Below are 17,923 nucleotides of genomic sequence, written 5' to 3'. Positions count from 1 at the left end.
ATTTGGCGCATCTTATTGATCCACTAGTTCTGGGGTGGCTGAGAGCTGATGTTTTAAGTCTGGGAGGGGGACAATATTCATGGCCTTTTACTAGGCTATTAATATTATTTTTTTATTATTATTATTATTATTATTATTATTTATATATTGCACCATTGATTCCATGGTGCTGTACATGAGAAGGGGTTACATACAAATTACAGATATCACTTATAGTAAGCAAACTAACAATTACAGACTGATACAGAGGGGCGAGGACCCTGCCCTTGCGAGATTACATTCTACAGGATGGTGGGGAAGGAGACAATAGGATGAGGGTTGCAGGAGCTCTGGTTTTGGTGAGGCGGCAGCTCCGGTAGTGGTGAGGAGGCAGCGGGGTCAGTGCAGACTGTAGGCTTTCCTGAAGAGGTGGTTTTTCAGGTTCCGTCTGAAGGATCCGAATGTGGTTGATAGTCGAACATGTTGGGACAAAGAATTCCAGAGGATGGGGGATATTCAGGAGAAGTCTTGGAGGCGGTTGGGTGAGGACTGGAGCGAATAAGTGTGGAGGAGAGAAGGAGGTCTTGGGAGGACCGGAGATTACGTGAGGGAAGATATCAGGAGATTAGTTCAGAGATATATGGAGGAGACAGATTATGGATGGCTTTGTAGGTCAGTATAAGTAATTTGAACTGGATACGCTGTGGGAATGGGAGCCAGTGAAGAGCTTTGCAGAGGGGGGAAGCGGAGAACTAGCGAGGAGAGAGATGAATTAGTCAGGCAGCAGAGTTAAGGATGGACTGGAGAGGTGCAATGGCATTAGCAGAGAGGCCACAAAAAAGGATGTTGATATCACCCTCAGCTATTTTTTTAAATTATTTATTTAAATAATTAAAAGAAAATGGCATTGGACCCCTTTATTCTTGATAACCAGATATGATAAAGCTGACAGCTGAGGGTTGCAGCCTGAAGCTGTCAGCTTTGCCTGCAATGGTTATCAAAAATAAAAGAGACCACATGTAGTTTTTTTATCTATTTATAGGGCAAGCATAGGTTGATGAGAGCAGTACTCTTATCAGCCGACACCTGTGACCGGTGGTAACATTTTTACCTACAGTCACAGCTGCTGGCTCATGCTGTCATCTGTAATCTTAATGCCGATCAGAGCCATCTATAGGTGTTTTTCGCATTGTCTCCATAGCCTCTGGTGCATGACAGCATGGGAAACAGCCGATGTTCAGGGTGTCAAACAGTAACAGGGACTTCCTGAAGAATTCTGTGTTTGAGGTCCGTACACGAACACTAGATGTTCAGTACAGACCCTGAACTTTACTGTTCGGATTCACCCACCTCTACTTATAATATGTAAAACATATGAGGACTTATTCCTTAGTGCTGCTGTTTTCCGATGCTTAGACTTAACTGTATAGTGACCCCCAACTTGCCAGCAACCTTGGCATCTAGATGGTTAACAAAGGGAGCGTGCTCCCTCTTTTACCCCTGCAGCATCCCCAACTATGTCAACCAGAGACCAAATGATGGCCTCATAGTATGTCAGCTATGTCTGTCCTGCAATTAGCATGTAAAACTGATTAGGCTCTGTCATTAGATAATTAAACTAATAGAACTAATGCATTGCAATATAGGAGTATTGCGGTGTATTTGACCCACAATCAAAGTGTAAAATGTTGAAGTTCCATTATGGGACAGTACTAAAAAAAAGCTGCAGAAAAACGTTTAGCCTTTAAAAACAAAAGTTTGATGTGAATATATAAACTAACCAATAAAATTACACCATGTCCAGAACACTCTGAGCTATGTCACAATACTCAACCCCTTACAGTGAACACCGTAAAAAAAAAATCTAAAACATTTCCAAAATATTAGGATATTTTCAACTATACTTTGTTAATCCTGTGCACCGTATCCATGTATTTAATGCAAGTGGTCTGTAACCTCATTGCATGATCAATGCAAACTGCATTTAATCTAAAATGATAAAAAGGTTATTTGGTTATTTTAGAAAGCTGTACTTATAGCCAGAAAATACAGAAACTAGACGTTGTTGTCCTTTTACTAACTTGAGCTGCAAAAATCTCTGAAAAAACTTTATGTAACTAGTCACTATATCTTTGTAAGATGCCACTTAGCTAGAAAAAAATATATTGCAAATCAATACTCTCATTCAGAGGCTATGAGCTGTTGATAATTTCCGTGCTTTAAGACAGAATTTTTCTAATATGTTTCAGTTATTAAAAACTGGAAATAATCTTACCAGGCTGATATATACAGTTGAAGTCAGAATTTTACATACACTATATAAAATATATGCATGTTTTGCTCAATATCTGACATGAAATCAGAATAATCTTTTCCCGGTTTAGGTCAATTAGGATTATCATAATTATTAATATTTGATCGTGCTGAATGATCTCTATTTTTTATTGACACATCTGCAGTAACACTATGCCACATATTGCTGGTTTCGTGTAGCTATTGCATTATTTTGCCTTGATATTATGAGTATATAGCTCTGCTTTGGAATCATTAAGGTACTTCATGTACCTCTTGTGCTGCTTTTGTTTCAGTTATTAAAAACTGGAAATAATCTTACCAGGCTGATACATACAGTTGAAGCCAGAATTTTACATGCACTGTATAAAAAGACACATATGCATGTTTTGCTCAATATCTGACATGAAATCAGAATAAACTTTTCCCGTTTTAGGTCAATTAGGATTATCATAATTATTAATATTTGCCAAATGCCAGAATAATGAGAGAGAGAATGATTTAAAGCATTTTTATTACTTACTGCAAAGTCAAAAGTTTACATACACTAAGATTACTATGCCTTTAAACAATTCTGGACTGCCCATATGATGATGTCCTGTGTTTGGAAGCTTCTGATTTTTGGTAACATCTGAGTTAATTAGAGACACACTTAGAGACGCTATGTGTCTTCTCATATAGTATAAGTAAGCTTCTGGTTTCAACTGAATTTATTTATGGACAAGTGTTTGCTTTTTTTCAGATCTCAGGGTACAAGATTTCGTTGGAATCAACCATCGCCTTTTGATAAGCAGCAAACTTGGGCTATCGATAACATCTACATTGGAGATGGTTGTGTAGATATGTGCAGTGGACATGGACGCTGTGTACAAGGGAATTGTGTGTAAGTATCAGTTATTGTGAAACGTTAACTAACGATTTTCTACTCCAAAACCTAGAAAGCATATGAAAAATTACCGAACTCTTCTTGGGAGAGTATCATAGACATATAATAAGTGAATAGGAGAGCAAAAACAAGCACGGCATATCGTGAGTGGTTGTGAAAAGTAGAATAGTAAAAAAGAGATGTTGAAGCAGCTGATCTGCGTAGATCAAGAGATTCTTCATAGTGAAGTAGCACAGCGATGTAGCAAAGTTGAGTATGCTATGTGACACACTGAGAAATAGCAGAGCCAAGCAGCGTAGCAGATGTAAGTAAGACAATTGACTCATTGTGATACAATCAAATTCATAGGTCCAAAAAGAATTGTTCAGTGTTAGTCACTTCAAAGTTCATCAATTAACAAAATTAGGTGGGGTCACCCCAAACTGATGAGAAGCTAATCCAAATGGAGTTACAATAAAACAATGTATTTTTATTCAATTACAAAAAATTATAAGATCAGTTTAAAAAGATATGGAAAAGGATCTCCAATAAAGGAGGGGAAAAGACTGCAGACTGTTGTTAAATGATATAAGCAATGGGGGGGAGGTAAGTGGAGTGAAGGATATGGATCCTAATGTTCATGCCATGCTGGATCCAATGGAGGTGAGAAGATCCCCAGAAAGTTTAAATGCAGTTCACTCATGGGCTCTGCAGTACACATATGCCGCAATACTTCATATCAGTGAGTTCAGCAGGAAAAAGGTGGCTTATAAATCATATCCTTAACGTTAAGTCCTATTTAGACAATATGGCTATCATTTATCTGCCCAGGGATGGTCATAGGAAAAAGTGCAGTGTTCCCCTCACACCCAATAGGTGCTGTTTCGCTTATCGCTTCTTCCGGGGGGGTGATACATCACAGTTGAGTATAGACAGTTACTTACAGTAATGTAGAAGAGTCCTGCAGTGTTGCACAGTTAAGTATGACATGTGACTCCCAGTAATGTAGCACAGTCCAATGGTAAATCAGAGTAGAGAGTGTGAGATGTTCCAGTAATATAACAGAGTCCAATAGAATGCAAAGTAGTGGTTTGCACACCAACAATATTTGTACAAGGATACAAAGTGGCACTAATGTTTTCATGGTCTCAGGGGACCGTATACTTGCCAATGATAAATTCAGAGGCTGTGGAGCAGTGTAAGGGTGTAAATATCTCCCAGTGATATTTAAAGGGGGGCGGTATGGGACACCAATGCTTTTAACCTTTTTTTATAGTTTAATGAAAATAAATAGCATTACACGTTCTCAACTGAGTGATCGTGCTGAATGATCTCTATTTTTTATTGACACATCTGCAGTAACACTATGCCACATGTTACTGGTTTCATGTAGCTATTGCATTATTTTGCCTTGATAATATTATGAGTACTGTATATAGCTCTGCTTTGGAATCATTAAGATACTTCTTGTACCTCTTGTGCTACTTTTGCTTTACAGATGTGATGACTACTGGGGTGGGATTTACTGTGATGAGCCTGAGGTGTCTTTACCTACTCAACTGAAAGACACTTTTAATAGAGCTCCAGCTAGCCAGAACTGGCTAACAGTAAGTGGCGGCAAACTCAGCAGTATCTGTGGTGCAGTAGCATCAGGAATGGCTCTTCACTTCAGTGGGGTGAGTGTGTCACGTTTATGTTATTGCATGCCTTTTTTACATTGTTTCAGCTCCTAATAACTGTAGCTAAATTCTGAAATATAATAATTATACTACGACTACGGTACAATAAAAAATAAGACATTGCTTTTCGAAACCGCGCTACATGCGACAGACATATCATGGTGACTCTCCGGTGTCCTTTATCTAGGTCATGCCTCTTTAGTGCACAGGTGGTCTGTAGACACCAAGATCTGCACTCTGTATTTAGTCTGTGGACTTTGTTGCTTTCTGACTTTTGTGATTAACTTTTTATTTTTACATAGGGCTGCAGTCGTCTTTTAGTCACTGTGGATCTGAATCTCACCAGTGCTGAATTCATTCAGTTCTATTTCATGTATGGCTGTCTGATAACCCCTCACAGCCGCAATCAAGGTGTGTTGCTGGAGTATTCTGTGAATGGAGGCATCTCTTGGGGCTTATTAATGGAAATCTTTTATGATCAATACAGCAAACCAGGGTATGTATACAAAATCTATGACCCATTTCTACATTTCCTACATTTTTAGGACATTGATCTAGCATCCGTTTTTCAAATATGTAGCATACCTATATTGTTTCCAATCACGTTGCAGATTTCCACAGAAAATGTATCCTTTGCAATTGATTTATGTCACAAAAATACACCACAACTGACGTTATTGCTGCCAGTTGACAGAACAAAGGAGAAGCAGGATACTGGTGCAACCCCCCAACCCTATCCCTGGAATCTATATGTGTCTGTAGGATGTAGCTACAGTACAAGGCGGAATATGATAAGGGTGCAGATAGGAGGAGGCTTTCGCGGCAAGCTGCTTCACTAATGTTTTCTGGGGGCACTCTGTGGTTGTAATGTTTTCAGGGGGCACTATATCTAGTAGTAATGCTTTCAAGGAATATTATGTGACACTAATGTTTTCAGGGCGAACTATACTTGCCAATAATGTATCCAAAGGGAAAATATCTGCCCGTAATATTTAGTGGTAGCACTTTGACACTAATGTCAGGTGGCACTATTTATGCCAGTAACATTTTCAGGAGGTACTATGTGGCACTTAGTGTAATTATATTCAGGGTCCACGGTTTGCAGTGTAGTTGTATTCAGAGAGCTCGGTGTTTAGCGTCATTATATTAAAGCTGCAGTGTGTAGGACTATGAGGAGTTTGGCTCTCCGTTTTTGCACATCCTTACACTCTATACTCAGACAGTCATCAGGGACAGCAAACTCTGCAGACATATTGTGTCCAGGAAAAGTTGTCAGGGTTAGATGGAGAAAACAAAAGAGAACGTCTACGATCAGGAAAGATGTCACATGTGAGTCACTGCCTGCAAATGTTTATTCTGCCTCATTACTGCTTACAAAAGTATTGGATTTATTTTTATAGCTCTATTCATTTTAATTACTATTTTCATATATTAGCTAGGAATAATTTTCTGCAGCGTGCTACATTGTAGGCAAAGTAGACAGCCTGTTGTTACAAATTGATATCCCATCCCCGGGCCTTATAATTTTACATTCTGCTAAACAGTATTGAAATTGACTGGTATTATCATATATTTATTAAACATGGTTAGTAGACCTGAAGAATTGTGAATAATATTATTATGAAGAAAAATAATATGAACTTTAAAGCACAAAGAAAGGGAAACAACTTTATAACCTTGCTTATCGTTCTGACAGTGGAAGGTTTGTGCTTGTGATAAGCATTATCTATTGTTATATCACAGCTCCCCCTACTGTCCTTCTATAAAATTACACTCGGTGTGTAACTTGTTTAATGACTCTTCTGGTTTCTAAGTTAGTATTAACTGAACAGTGTTTAAAAATAACACTTGATGTTTTGCAGTAAACAAAGTTGTTTTTTTTCAACCTTATAAAAATTTCTAATAGAGCAGGTGGAAATGTAAAGAGGATAAGGGTGCTTTTTCACTTATCATTTTGATGCAGTTATTCTTGCAGTTTTTTAAGCTAATTTCAGGAGTTGATCATAAAGGGAGATATATTCTACTCTCTTTTTTAGATTCAGTAGTTTCAGCTTCAGAACATGCATCAAAGGGGCATATGAGAAAGCCCCATAAAATGTGTCACACAAGTCAAGTTACAGATTATGGCTTCTTAGGTGTATTCTTGCAGAATGCTACTTTGTATCTTGCACGTTTTGAAAATAACCTTTTCCTACCTTTCACAGTATGACCCCAGTATGAGGTACTGAATGATGATGTTTTTATCCTTGCAGCTTTGTGAATATTCTCCTACCCCCCAGTGCTAAGACAGTTGGCACTCGATTTCGCTGGTGGCAGGCTAAGCATGATGGCTTAGACCAAAATGATTGGGCAATCGACAATGTTTTGATATCTGGATCTGTAGATCAGAGTACAGTGATGTTAGATACATTCAGCAGTGCTCCACTTCCACAGCATGAGCGCACACCAGCTGACGCAGGCCCCATTGGGAGGATAGCCTTTGATTTTTTTGGTGAAGAAAAAACTGCAGGTATTTAATAACAGTATGATGATATTAGCCATTGTAACATGTTTCTACTCGTGTACTGGGTTATGTTCATGGCAGTACTTACCGGAGAATATAATATACTAGATGGTGGCCAAATTCTAGCGCATCGGGTATTCTAGAATATGTATGTAGTTTATTTATGAAGTTTTCAAAATAATGCAATTTATACACAGGATTCGGCCAGCCGGGCGTGACCAATTAGCGAAGCGTGGTTCAAATTCTGCGCCAATTCGTGGCCGGACTGCGCCTGACACTGATTGTTCATGGCCGGGTGTGACCAATCAGTGAAGCCAGGGCCTGCTCCAGGTTTTTGAGGGCCCCGGGCGAAAGAGTCTCAGTGGGCCACCCTCTTTAAAGGCCCCGTCACACACAGCGACGCTGCAGCGACACAGACAACGATACTGATCGCTGCAGCGTCGCTGTTTAGTCGCTGTGTGGTCGCTGGAGAGCTGTCACACAGACCGCTCTCCAGCGACCAACGATGCCGAGGTCCCCTGGTAACCAGTGTAAAATGTAAAATAACAAACACTACATACTTACATTCGCGTCCCCCGGCGTCCGCTTCCTGCACTGACTGAGCGCCGGCCCTAACAGCAGAGCGGTGACGTCACCGCTGTGCTGTGCTTTCACTTTCACTTTACGGCGTTCAGTCAGTGTGGGAAGCGGACGCCGGGGGATGCAAAGGTGAGTATGTACTGTTTTTTTTTTTTACATTTTACACTGGTAACCAGGGTAAACATCGGGTTACTAAGCGCGGCCCTGCGCTTAGTAACCCGATGTTTACCCTGGTTACCAGTGAAGACATCGCTGAATCCGTGTCACACACACCGATTCAGCGATGTCAGCGGGACCTCAACGACCAAAAAAAGGTCCAGGCCATTCCGACACGACCAGTGATCTCGCAGCAGGGGCCTGGTCGCTGGTACGTGTCAAACATAGCGAGATCGCTACTGAGGTCGCTGTTGTGTCACAAAACTTGTGACTCAGCAGCGATCTCGCTAGCGATCTCGCTATGTGAGACGGGGCCTTAACACATACCACGATTCATGATGCACAGATACAGCAGAGAAATATAGCACAGCCAAGTAGCATATAACACAGCCCACATAGTATATAACACAGCCCACGTAGTATATAACACAGCCCACGTAGTATATAGCACACCCCACGTAGTATATTGCCCAGCCACGTAGTATATAGCACAGCCCCCTGTAGTATATAGCACAGACACGTAGTATGTTGCCCAGCCACGTAATATATTGCACAGCCATGTAATATATTGCACAGCCATGTAGTATATAGCACAGCCACATAGTATATAACATAGAGACGTAGTATATAACACAGCTCATGCAGTATATAACACAGGCCACGTAGTATAGAGCACAGCGACGTAGTATATTGCCCAGCCACGTAATATATACTACAGCCATGTAATATATTGCACAGCCATGTAGTATACAGCACAGCCACGTAGTATATAACACAGGCCACGTAGTATAGAGCACAGCGATGTAGTATATAGCACAGCCACATAGTATAGAGCACAGCAATGTAGTATATTGCCCAGCCACGTAATATATAGCGCAGCCACGTAGTATATAGCACAGAGACATAGTATATAACACAGCCCATTCAGTATCTAACACAGCCCACGTAGTATATAGCAATGTGGGCACCATATCCCTGTTAAAAAAAAGAATTAAAACAAAAAATAGTTATATGAATAAATGAATGGAGGGCACCGCAAAATATATCAGAAAAAAGGAAGGTTTGCTGTGGGCTTGTGATTAAGCATGAGAAAAGGAGCAAGAGGAAGATCATGCCCACATGAATAGGAACACCTCCAAACATATATCAATATCAAAATAATTTTTATAGGCAATGAACCTCAAAAACTACATATATGTGCACACAAAGAATGACAACACAAAAACAATTAAAAACACTTAAAAATTGCAAACATGCAAAACAACATGCCTATATTTGAATATTTGTCAAATCCTAAAATAAGGAAAGTGACAACCCACCAAACATATAATTCCCACAATAAAGTGATCAGATCACAATGATCTAACTGCACAGACAAAATGCAAAGGTAAATGACCACTCAATAATATGGTGTTCATATTGCAATACCATACATCCCCAGAATAAGGTGCATAGTTTACGTGCAGAGAAACTTCAACAATGTGAGGACCCTAATCATATGGCAAAAACAAAGAGGAGAATATATCCGATAAAGAAATTATTATATTAGATATACCCGGTAAAAAACGCACCAAAGATGAAATGCACATAAATAAATGGCTAAATAATGGTGCGCATAGGACCTGCGAGGGGGGGAAGGGAGAGGGAGAGCTAGATAGTACAAGAGCCCAAAAGCCTCAATCCCATGAAAAAACCCCCATCATACCCACAGTCCAAAGCCATAGAGAGGATCTATGTGAAGTAGGGAAGCAAAGTGTGGGTAAGGCTCCCACGCGTATCGCCGCCTGAGTAGCGGCTTTCTCAGGGAAAAGATATCATGTAATGTTTTTGAGGTTCATTGCCAATAAAAATTATTTTGATATTGATATATGTTTGGAGGTGATCCTATTCATGTGGGCATGATCTTCCTCTTGCTCCTTTTCTCATAAAAAATAGTTATATACTCCGTCGGCCCCCGGATCCAGCCCAGACGTTTACCGATGCTTCTCGCGACGCTCCGGTCCCAAGAATGCATTGTGGTCTCGCGAGATGATGACGTAGTGGTCTCGCGAGACCGCTACGTCATCATCTCGCGAGACCGCAATGCATGGACCGGAGCGTTGCGAGGAGCAGCGGGAAAGGCGCCAGAAGGTGAGAATATAATGATTTTTTATTTTGTTTATTATTTTTAACATTAAATCTTTTTACTATTGATGCTGCATAGGCACCGCGGCATAACGCAGGCATTAACCCTGTGTGAGCGCTGACTGGAGGGGGCACTGACAGAGAGTAGGAAGGGGCGAATTTGTGGCCAGACTGTGCCCGTCGCCTGACGGCCGCGACCAATCAGCGACGCGGGATTTCCGTGACAGACAGACAAAACAGACAAACAGACGGAAGTGACCCTTAGACGATTATATAAATAGACTAGAGAAGTGTTTGTCTTTGCAGAATGCATACTGTATATCAGATAAGTAGGTGCAGAACATGGGCTGTCTTGAATAGAGCATTTGCATTGAGCTGATCTGCAATAGCAAACACAGCCTTTGGACAGTAGGAACACAGACTCTATTTCTTATCGGAGGCACTTCCTTTGCATCATAGTATACAAATTCCTTTTTTTATGTGCTTTTCTGATAAGCTTATGGAGCCCCTGCTAGGACCCTGGGGTACTCAGGCCGGATCCGGTGGTCATTAAAGGGGTAGTCATGGGCCTTGGTGTCCAAGTTAAAGGGAAAGTCTTTAAAGGGGTTGTTTTGAATAAAGAATGTTCGTGACGTCACCTGTGGTATTCGGTCAGGGATGACTGACGCTGCTTAAAGGGGTCCACTGGGGATGATGGAATTGCAGCAGGGATGGTATGGCTTCCCACAGGTGAAGCTTAGTCCCCAGGCCTCCCGGTGTAGTGGGTAAAGATGACAGACGGTGTAGTGCCAGAAGGAATTGGAGGACACAAGGTTGCAGTCTCTTTTCCTTTTACTGGTGGTATAGAGCCACAGTCCAGGATGCTGATCACAGGTGATGGTGAGGTCCGGGCAGCCTGGAAGCGATTAAGAGTTCCTTCAACTAGGTGGGGTTCGAAGCTTTCCATACTGCGCTGTACAGTATGTCCCTTGCTGCCTGAGGTTTCTCACAAGGTCCTCTCTCTCTTTGTCCTAGGACAGCACCTGCATGGCAGGCAACGCAAGCCTTTTTACAGATGTCCCTACTGCGGTGACTCTGGGCTCTCTATGCTGCTGAGCCTTCGGGTGTAGTTGTGGACAGGCAACTTTAAATCTCCTGCCCTCCGGTTTCTGCAGTGGGGCATACAGTCCCACGCAGCCTCGGAACCCGGTGTCTGGTTTCTGCGCATCAGCGTGGAGGAAGCTCAGTCGCAGCTCCCTTCCAACTCGTCATTTCTCCTGTCCTTCTTCTCCCTCACACTTTCCTACAGACTGAACTAACTCCTCCTCCAAGCCAGAACATATATAGGGAAGTTCCCCTGAAACCGGGTCTAGAGCTCCCCCTTCTGGCCTGGAGTCAGAACATGTTGCATGTATGTGTTACCTGTTAAAGGCATCCTCCTCTCTTCCAGTCATGGCATCACCCTCTCCGAGAGGAGGGCAATACCACTGTGGTACCCGGACTCCTGGGGTGCCACACATACACTATATAAAGTAACACATTTAAACTGTTTGACAAAGCAAAGTAAACGCCCCCTATTCATGTGGACAGCAATAGACAGATGGAAACCAATGCAAAAAGAAAAAAAACATTTTTTAAATGTATTACATTTGCTTTAGCATCAAAACACTTGGCTTCTGGCAACTCATTGGCATGTTCCAGACAATCAGGAAGCAGGTTTTATGTGAACTGTCTTGTAACACCTTGTAATTAAATCTTTTTCAGTTGCTATTGGGTGTTAGTAGTTATTAATCATTATATTTATACACACAAGTTCAGATTAAACTAGATACTCATGTTTCTTTACTTTTGCCAATATGTCAGAAAACCTCTTCTTATAGTGTGTAAAACACTGCATTGTTAAACATTAAGGTTGAATGTTTTTTTTATTCACCAGTAAATGAGCACTGGCTTTTCCATGATGACTGCAGTATTGAGAGATTCTGTGACTCACCTGATGGCGTAATGATCTGTGGAAGTCACGACGGCAGAGAAGTGTACACAGTAACCCATGATCTGACACCCGCAGAAAACTGGATCATGCAGTTTAAGGTAAATGTTTTCCATTCCCTTTTTTTTTTTAGTATTCCATTCCATATTAATGATAAGCAGTAATCATTCCAGAAGACCTACCCAGTCGTAGAAAAATATAAGAAATGACTACATGACTTTTCCAATATACATGTCATTAGCAAAACAATTAATTTCTTTTAGTCTTACATAGATGCAGATGTTTAACTTTTCCAAAATGAGCTCAAAATCTGGTGAGGTTGTACCAGTTATGAGAGGGAGAATGATTCTACAGCATCTGAATGGTAAATGGAATCTTGCTTAGATCTGCAGGATTTAGGGTGGATTCAATGTTTTGTCCAGTTGCGTGTCCATTGAATGCAATGAGAATTTTCACTAAGTTATTTTTCTTCTAAACTCTCCTAACATGGATGATTTCACAAATGTCTCAATTAGCATTGAATCATTGAGAAAACAAAATCAGGCAAAAAATGTTCCTCCCTTCAACCAGGAGTCTGAACTATTACTATGTATCATATGTAATAAGGTTCGTCCTGTATTCTGCAGACCAACTAAAAAGGAAGAGGACATAGCTGCTTATAAAGGGTTAATGTGCTAAGAGGACGACACAGAAGTTTATAAAGGGTTAATCTGAGTCTACACACTGTACAAATTCAAAAGCTGCCAAACTACCCAGAGGAGGCTGTTAGATTTACCTATACTGCTGCTCCTATCCTCCAACTGTTAGCAACTGTTGCATGATATTCAGGGATCAATCTGTTTTTATCCCACATATGTAAATACATTTAGCATGAAGTAGAGACTCTCCTATATTATTTACATGCTGCACTCTCCCAGGGTACCCCAAACAATCTGATCTCCCAGCTCATGAAACATCACACAGCTGTCAAATAATGAGACACCAAACTTGACCCATCTACAGTCTCCATTGCTCAAAGGGTCAGAGCTTTTATTCCAAAATTACTATGGAACTGTTTTAATTTTCTAATTACTAAGGTATATATTTAGTCATCTTCTACTTTATAAGGTTTTTCAAGGGGTGATAGGTTTATAGGTCCTTCTGTATATATTAACTGTTAGCTCCATTCTTCATTATTATTTACCTCACTTGTAGCAGCTCCAGAAGAAATAACTTTACTTTTTTTTTAAAGAGTTTGTCTGAAATTTTTTAAAATGTAGGGGATGTTATAATATCCATCTCTACCCCCCTCCCCAATGAGGACAGGAAGCTATGATGTTTCTAACCACTTAGGCCTGTGATTGCTACAGCAATTAAGTGACTTGATCTGATGTACATCCCACAATGTCCTATTCCGAGCAACTGACCACTGACGCCTATAACAGGCTCAGGTGTCAGGTGAAGAACATTGCTACCTGTCGTAGCGGAGACCACCAGAGCGGTGGTCTTGTGCTGGAGCCACAATGGTAAGAGCAGGTGAGTATACAGTACATTCCTTTATTATTTTATATCAATTTCTGCCTTTTGAAACATTTTTGAATGTCAAACAAACCCCTTAAAGTTGTGTTTTTACCATAACTAATGGTATGGCACTAAATATTCATTGCTTTACAAGAAATAATAATAATTGCAAATATAAATTCTAAAACTTTGTATAATTTTCTGCACTATTACTTTTACATGTCACCCATGTTACCCCATCACACCACCCCTTCTCCCTCATTTACTCTCTTTTTCTCAACTATATCATATTTCTTTCAGCCATTCCTTAGCATTACCGGAGAAGTGACCATTGACATTGGATAACACTGCAATGGGAAAACTGACATTTCATTGTTCTTTTTTGTATAACAGATAGCAGTTGGCTGCAAGACCTCAGAGAAGAATGTGCCGAACAATGTACATGTACAGTACTCCACTGACTTTGGTGTGAGCTGGAGTTACCTAGTTCCACAGTGTTTACCTGCTGACCCAAAATGCTCTGGGAGTGTATCACAGCCATCAGTGTTTTTTCCATCGAAAGGATGGAAACGTGTCATCTATCCTCTACCAGTTAACCTCATTGTAAAGTGAGTCACTGAACTATTGTTTTGCTTAGCTTTTTTTTCAAAAATAAATTTTCTATCAAAGTTCTATGAGGTCTATTACATTGTAAGTAACCAATATAATTTATAGGTGTTTATGTACTGGACATCAAGATCTAATGGATGCATCATTTGAGAAATCTCAGTGAAACACTCTGGTTGCCCTAATGATATGATTTACTTATTTACTTTAAAGGGTTCATTCAAACTTGATAAGTCTGCAGCCACTCTATGTGACTGCAGACTTATGAATTCCACGGCACACGGACTGTGTGCTCCAGGAATTCACCGGTATCTGATTTGGGTATGTATGCTGTTATGATCCTTAGTGGTTGAGGATCACAAATTACTCCAGCTAAGTAACAAACATAGGACAAGCTCTAGGGAGGTGGCAAGCTGGACTGACCGCAAATCTGAACCTAACCAAACACACTAGAAGTAGCCGGTGAACGTGCCTGAATTCCTAGACGTCTCGAGCCAGCCTAAGGAACTAACTACCCCTAGAGAGAAAGAAAGACCTCTCTTGCCTCCAGAGAAATAATCCCCAAAGATATAGAAGCCCCCAACAAATAATAACGGTGAGGTAAGAGGAAGGCACATAGACAGGGGTGAAAACAGATTCAGCAAATGAGGCCCACTAATACTAGATAGCAGAAAATAGAAAAGGGAATCTATGCGGTCAGTAAAAAACCCTTACAAAATATCCACTCTGAGATTTCAAGAACCCCCACACCAACTAACGGTGTGGGGGGAGAAACTCAGTCCCCTAGAGCAACCAGCAAGCGAAGAAATCACATTTTAGCGAGCTGGACTAAAAACATAATGAACACTGATAATCAAAAAATGATCAAACAAAAACTTAGCTTGTCTTGGAGAGACTGGGAGCAAGGTAGACACACGGAATCTGAAGAGCACTGAATACATTGATAGCAGGCAAGGAACTGAGTATCCAGGTGGGCTAAATAGAAAACCAACCAAGGATAACGAACCAGCTGATGAAGCCAACCTGCAGAAAGACAACACTACACAGTACCGCTTGTGACCACTAGAGGGAGCCTAGAAATAGAGTTCACAACAGTATGCATTACTTATTCTCCCGGCCAGTCGACACGGCCTCGCTCCATACACCTGTACACCCACTAGATGGGCCCCGTCCCGGGTCAGAAATTGGCAAATCACACAAAGTGACTGCTGACTTATCGATTTGGACCAGACAACCCCTTTAAGTTAATAAACCAATTAATATCTACAATTGGGATAACACATCATGGGCACATATCCTTAGGAGATAAGTGCTCTAATGAAATAAATATGAAGGATAGGCAAATTCCTATATTTATTATTTATTTTACTCACTTATATAGCGCCATTAATCCCACAGCATTTTACATACATCATCATCACTGTATGTTTGGGGCTCACAATCTAGATTCCCTATCGGTATGTCTTTGGATTGTGGGAAGAAACCAGACAACCAAAGGAAACCAAGGCAGACACAGGGAGAACATAGAAACTCCTTTCAGATGTTGTCCTTGGGGAGGATTTGAGCCCAGGACCCCAGGACCCCAGCGCTGCAAAGTTACAGTGCAAACCAATATCTACCTTAATTTTTTTTTTTTAAATATTTTTTTAAAATATGGAACGCCTCACAAATTTGCATGTCATCCTTTATGTTCATCATTAGATCCTGTTACACACATGTGGAAACTCCATTGTGATTGCTTTTGCATGGGAAGGTGTCTTTCATTTTTGACAGCTCCATTATGATGGGCTATTCATGTTCATTGTGAATGTCCTAGGTATGGATTCATTGTGAGGATATAAAGGGAACCTGTCATGTCCCCAAACGCTATTAACCTGCAGTTATGGGGTTATTCTGCAGGTCTAAAGCCATGCAGCTGCCAGGAGGAAATGAACTTTATCCCAGCTTTCAGTCATAGAGGCACGTCGTCAGTCACTACTCAATACATAGTGAGTGGTAACTGTAACCATGCAGCAGCACTTACTGACTGTTTAGCAGTTCCTTAAGTGCAGAATGCTGTTAGTCAGTGCCTGGACGTGGTTACTGTTGCTGCTCATTATGTACTGAGCGGTGACTGAAGCTGCACCTCTGTGACTGAAAGCCAGAGACTGCCGAGAAATATAAAGTTAATTTCCTCCTAATAGAAGTGCTGTCAGTGCGGCAACTGCACGGCTTTGGAATGCTGTTAACCTGCAGATTAATCTGCAGGTTAACAGCATTCAGGATCATGAAAGGTTCACTTTAAAGGGTATACATTTTGGAAACAGTACCTTGATAAGAAACATTAGTCTGTCTACATGGGTCTGACATCTAGCTGTTATCAGAAAGGGAAGCCAATTTTGCTGAAAATATAATACATACCATAGTGGGAGCCGCTTCCACATAGTGACTCAAAAAGGACATATGAATAACCCCTCCTAAGGGCCAGGTTTCTACTAAATGTATTCTTTCCAGGGAAGTTCTAATAGTTTTCATAGGGATGGCTGTTTATGGAGATTTTTCAGGGTAGAAAATTGTCTGGTGTATCATTCTGAGAGAGATTTACCATTTGGCTATATGACGATGCATCGGGACAAATGATATCAGCATGGTGTGTCCGGCACACCGGCCATGTGCCAGACACGGAGAACAGCTGTGTATGAATTAACAAGAAGCAGCAGATGAGTAAGTGGGGTATCTTACAATATGTATATGATTATTAATATTTAATTTTTGTTTTGCTTCTGAAATTATTCTCTCAGATGGTTTATTTGATTGTATTTGATTTCATTGATATCATTTTTGTTTTATGTATCACTCTGAACCAATTATATTCTTTATAATGAGACCCACATTGAAATTGTTCATCTCTTTACATTTTTCACCACGTATGTGCAAAAATAATTTGCTAGGCTGCTACTATAAGTGTGTCAATGACAGTTTTGATTTGTAGTCCTAGTCATGTATTTAAAAGGCTTGAATAAAGCTGAATGACTTGTTGGCATCGACTTTCCTTTTCCACCACCCAAAACTCTGCTATTTACTGAAGTATTGCAATTTCTTCTGTTGCCCTGTTTTAACACAATTTTTCCTTATAGTCCTGTCAGGTTTCGATTTTACCAGAAGTATTCAGATATGCAGTGGGGAATTGATAATTTATACATTGGACCTGGCTGCTTGGACAACTGTAATGGTCATGGGGATTGCTTGAAAGAGCAGTGCATTTGTGATCCAGGATACTCTGGGCCAAACTGTTATCTGTCCCATCCTATAAAGGTGAGCACCATACATTTATTGGTGGAGACGTAGTAGTAGAAAGGTCACCAAAAATCTTGTTCAAAGTGTAAAAAAATAAAATACATGTACATGACATGCCAAGTTTTTTGTTTCTATTAGACATTTTTTCAATAAAATTTAAGATATGTGAATAGGAGTATTTGTAAATGCACGAAATTTAATAAAAAAGTGAGCTGTGCAATTTAGAGCAAAATATTGGTGTGACCAATGGGACGTTAAGGATGGAGAAAAAGAGTACTAACGTGTGAATTAGTGGCTGATCATGGAGGCAGCTTAGCGTCTGCTCTGTTTTCAACATTTAGAGACATGCTTCATAGCAGCCACATCAGAAACTGTAGATAAGTGATTGACTTCTT

General features: G+C 40.5%; 1 protein-coding gene across 4 annotated transcripts in view; it reads left to right on the top strand.

Annotated features, from left to right (window-relative positions):
• The window catches only part of RELN (reelin), a 1,394,857-nt gene that overhangs the window by 1,305,331 nt on the left and 71,603 nt on the right, over window positions 1-17,923 (top strand). For all 4 annotated transcript variants that reach the window (XM_077264737.1, XM_077264736.1, XM_077264735.1 and 1 more), the window contains exons 47-53: window positions 3,014-3,154; window positions 4,635-4,812; window positions 5,118-5,311; window positions 7,068-7,324; window positions 12,093-12,247; window positions 14,040-14,254; window positions 17,369-17,546. In XM_077264737.1, the coding sequence (XP_077120852.1) occupies window positions 3,014-3,154; window positions 4,635-4,812; window positions 5,118-5,311; window positions 7,068-7,324; window positions 12,093-12,247; window positions 14,040-14,254; window positions 17,369-17,546 (1,318 nt within the window). The remainder of the gene's footprint in view (window positions 1-3,013; window positions 3,155-4,634; window positions 4,813-5,117; window positions 5,312-7,067; window positions 7,325-12,092; window positions 12,248-14,039; window positions 14,255-17,368; window positions 17,547-17,923) is intronic.

This window comes from Ranitomeya variabilis, chromosome 5, assembly GCF_051348905.1.
Source record: "Ranitomeya variabilis isolate aRanVar5 chromosome 5, aRanVar5.hap1, whole genome shotgun sequence".
Lineage (NCBI taxonomy): Eukaryota > Metazoa > Chordata > Amphibia > Anura > Dendrobatidae > Ranitomeya > Ranitomeya variabilis.
The sequence above is the reverse complement of the archived record's forward strand: the minus strand, read 5'-3'. Positions and strand labels throughout refer to the sequence as shown.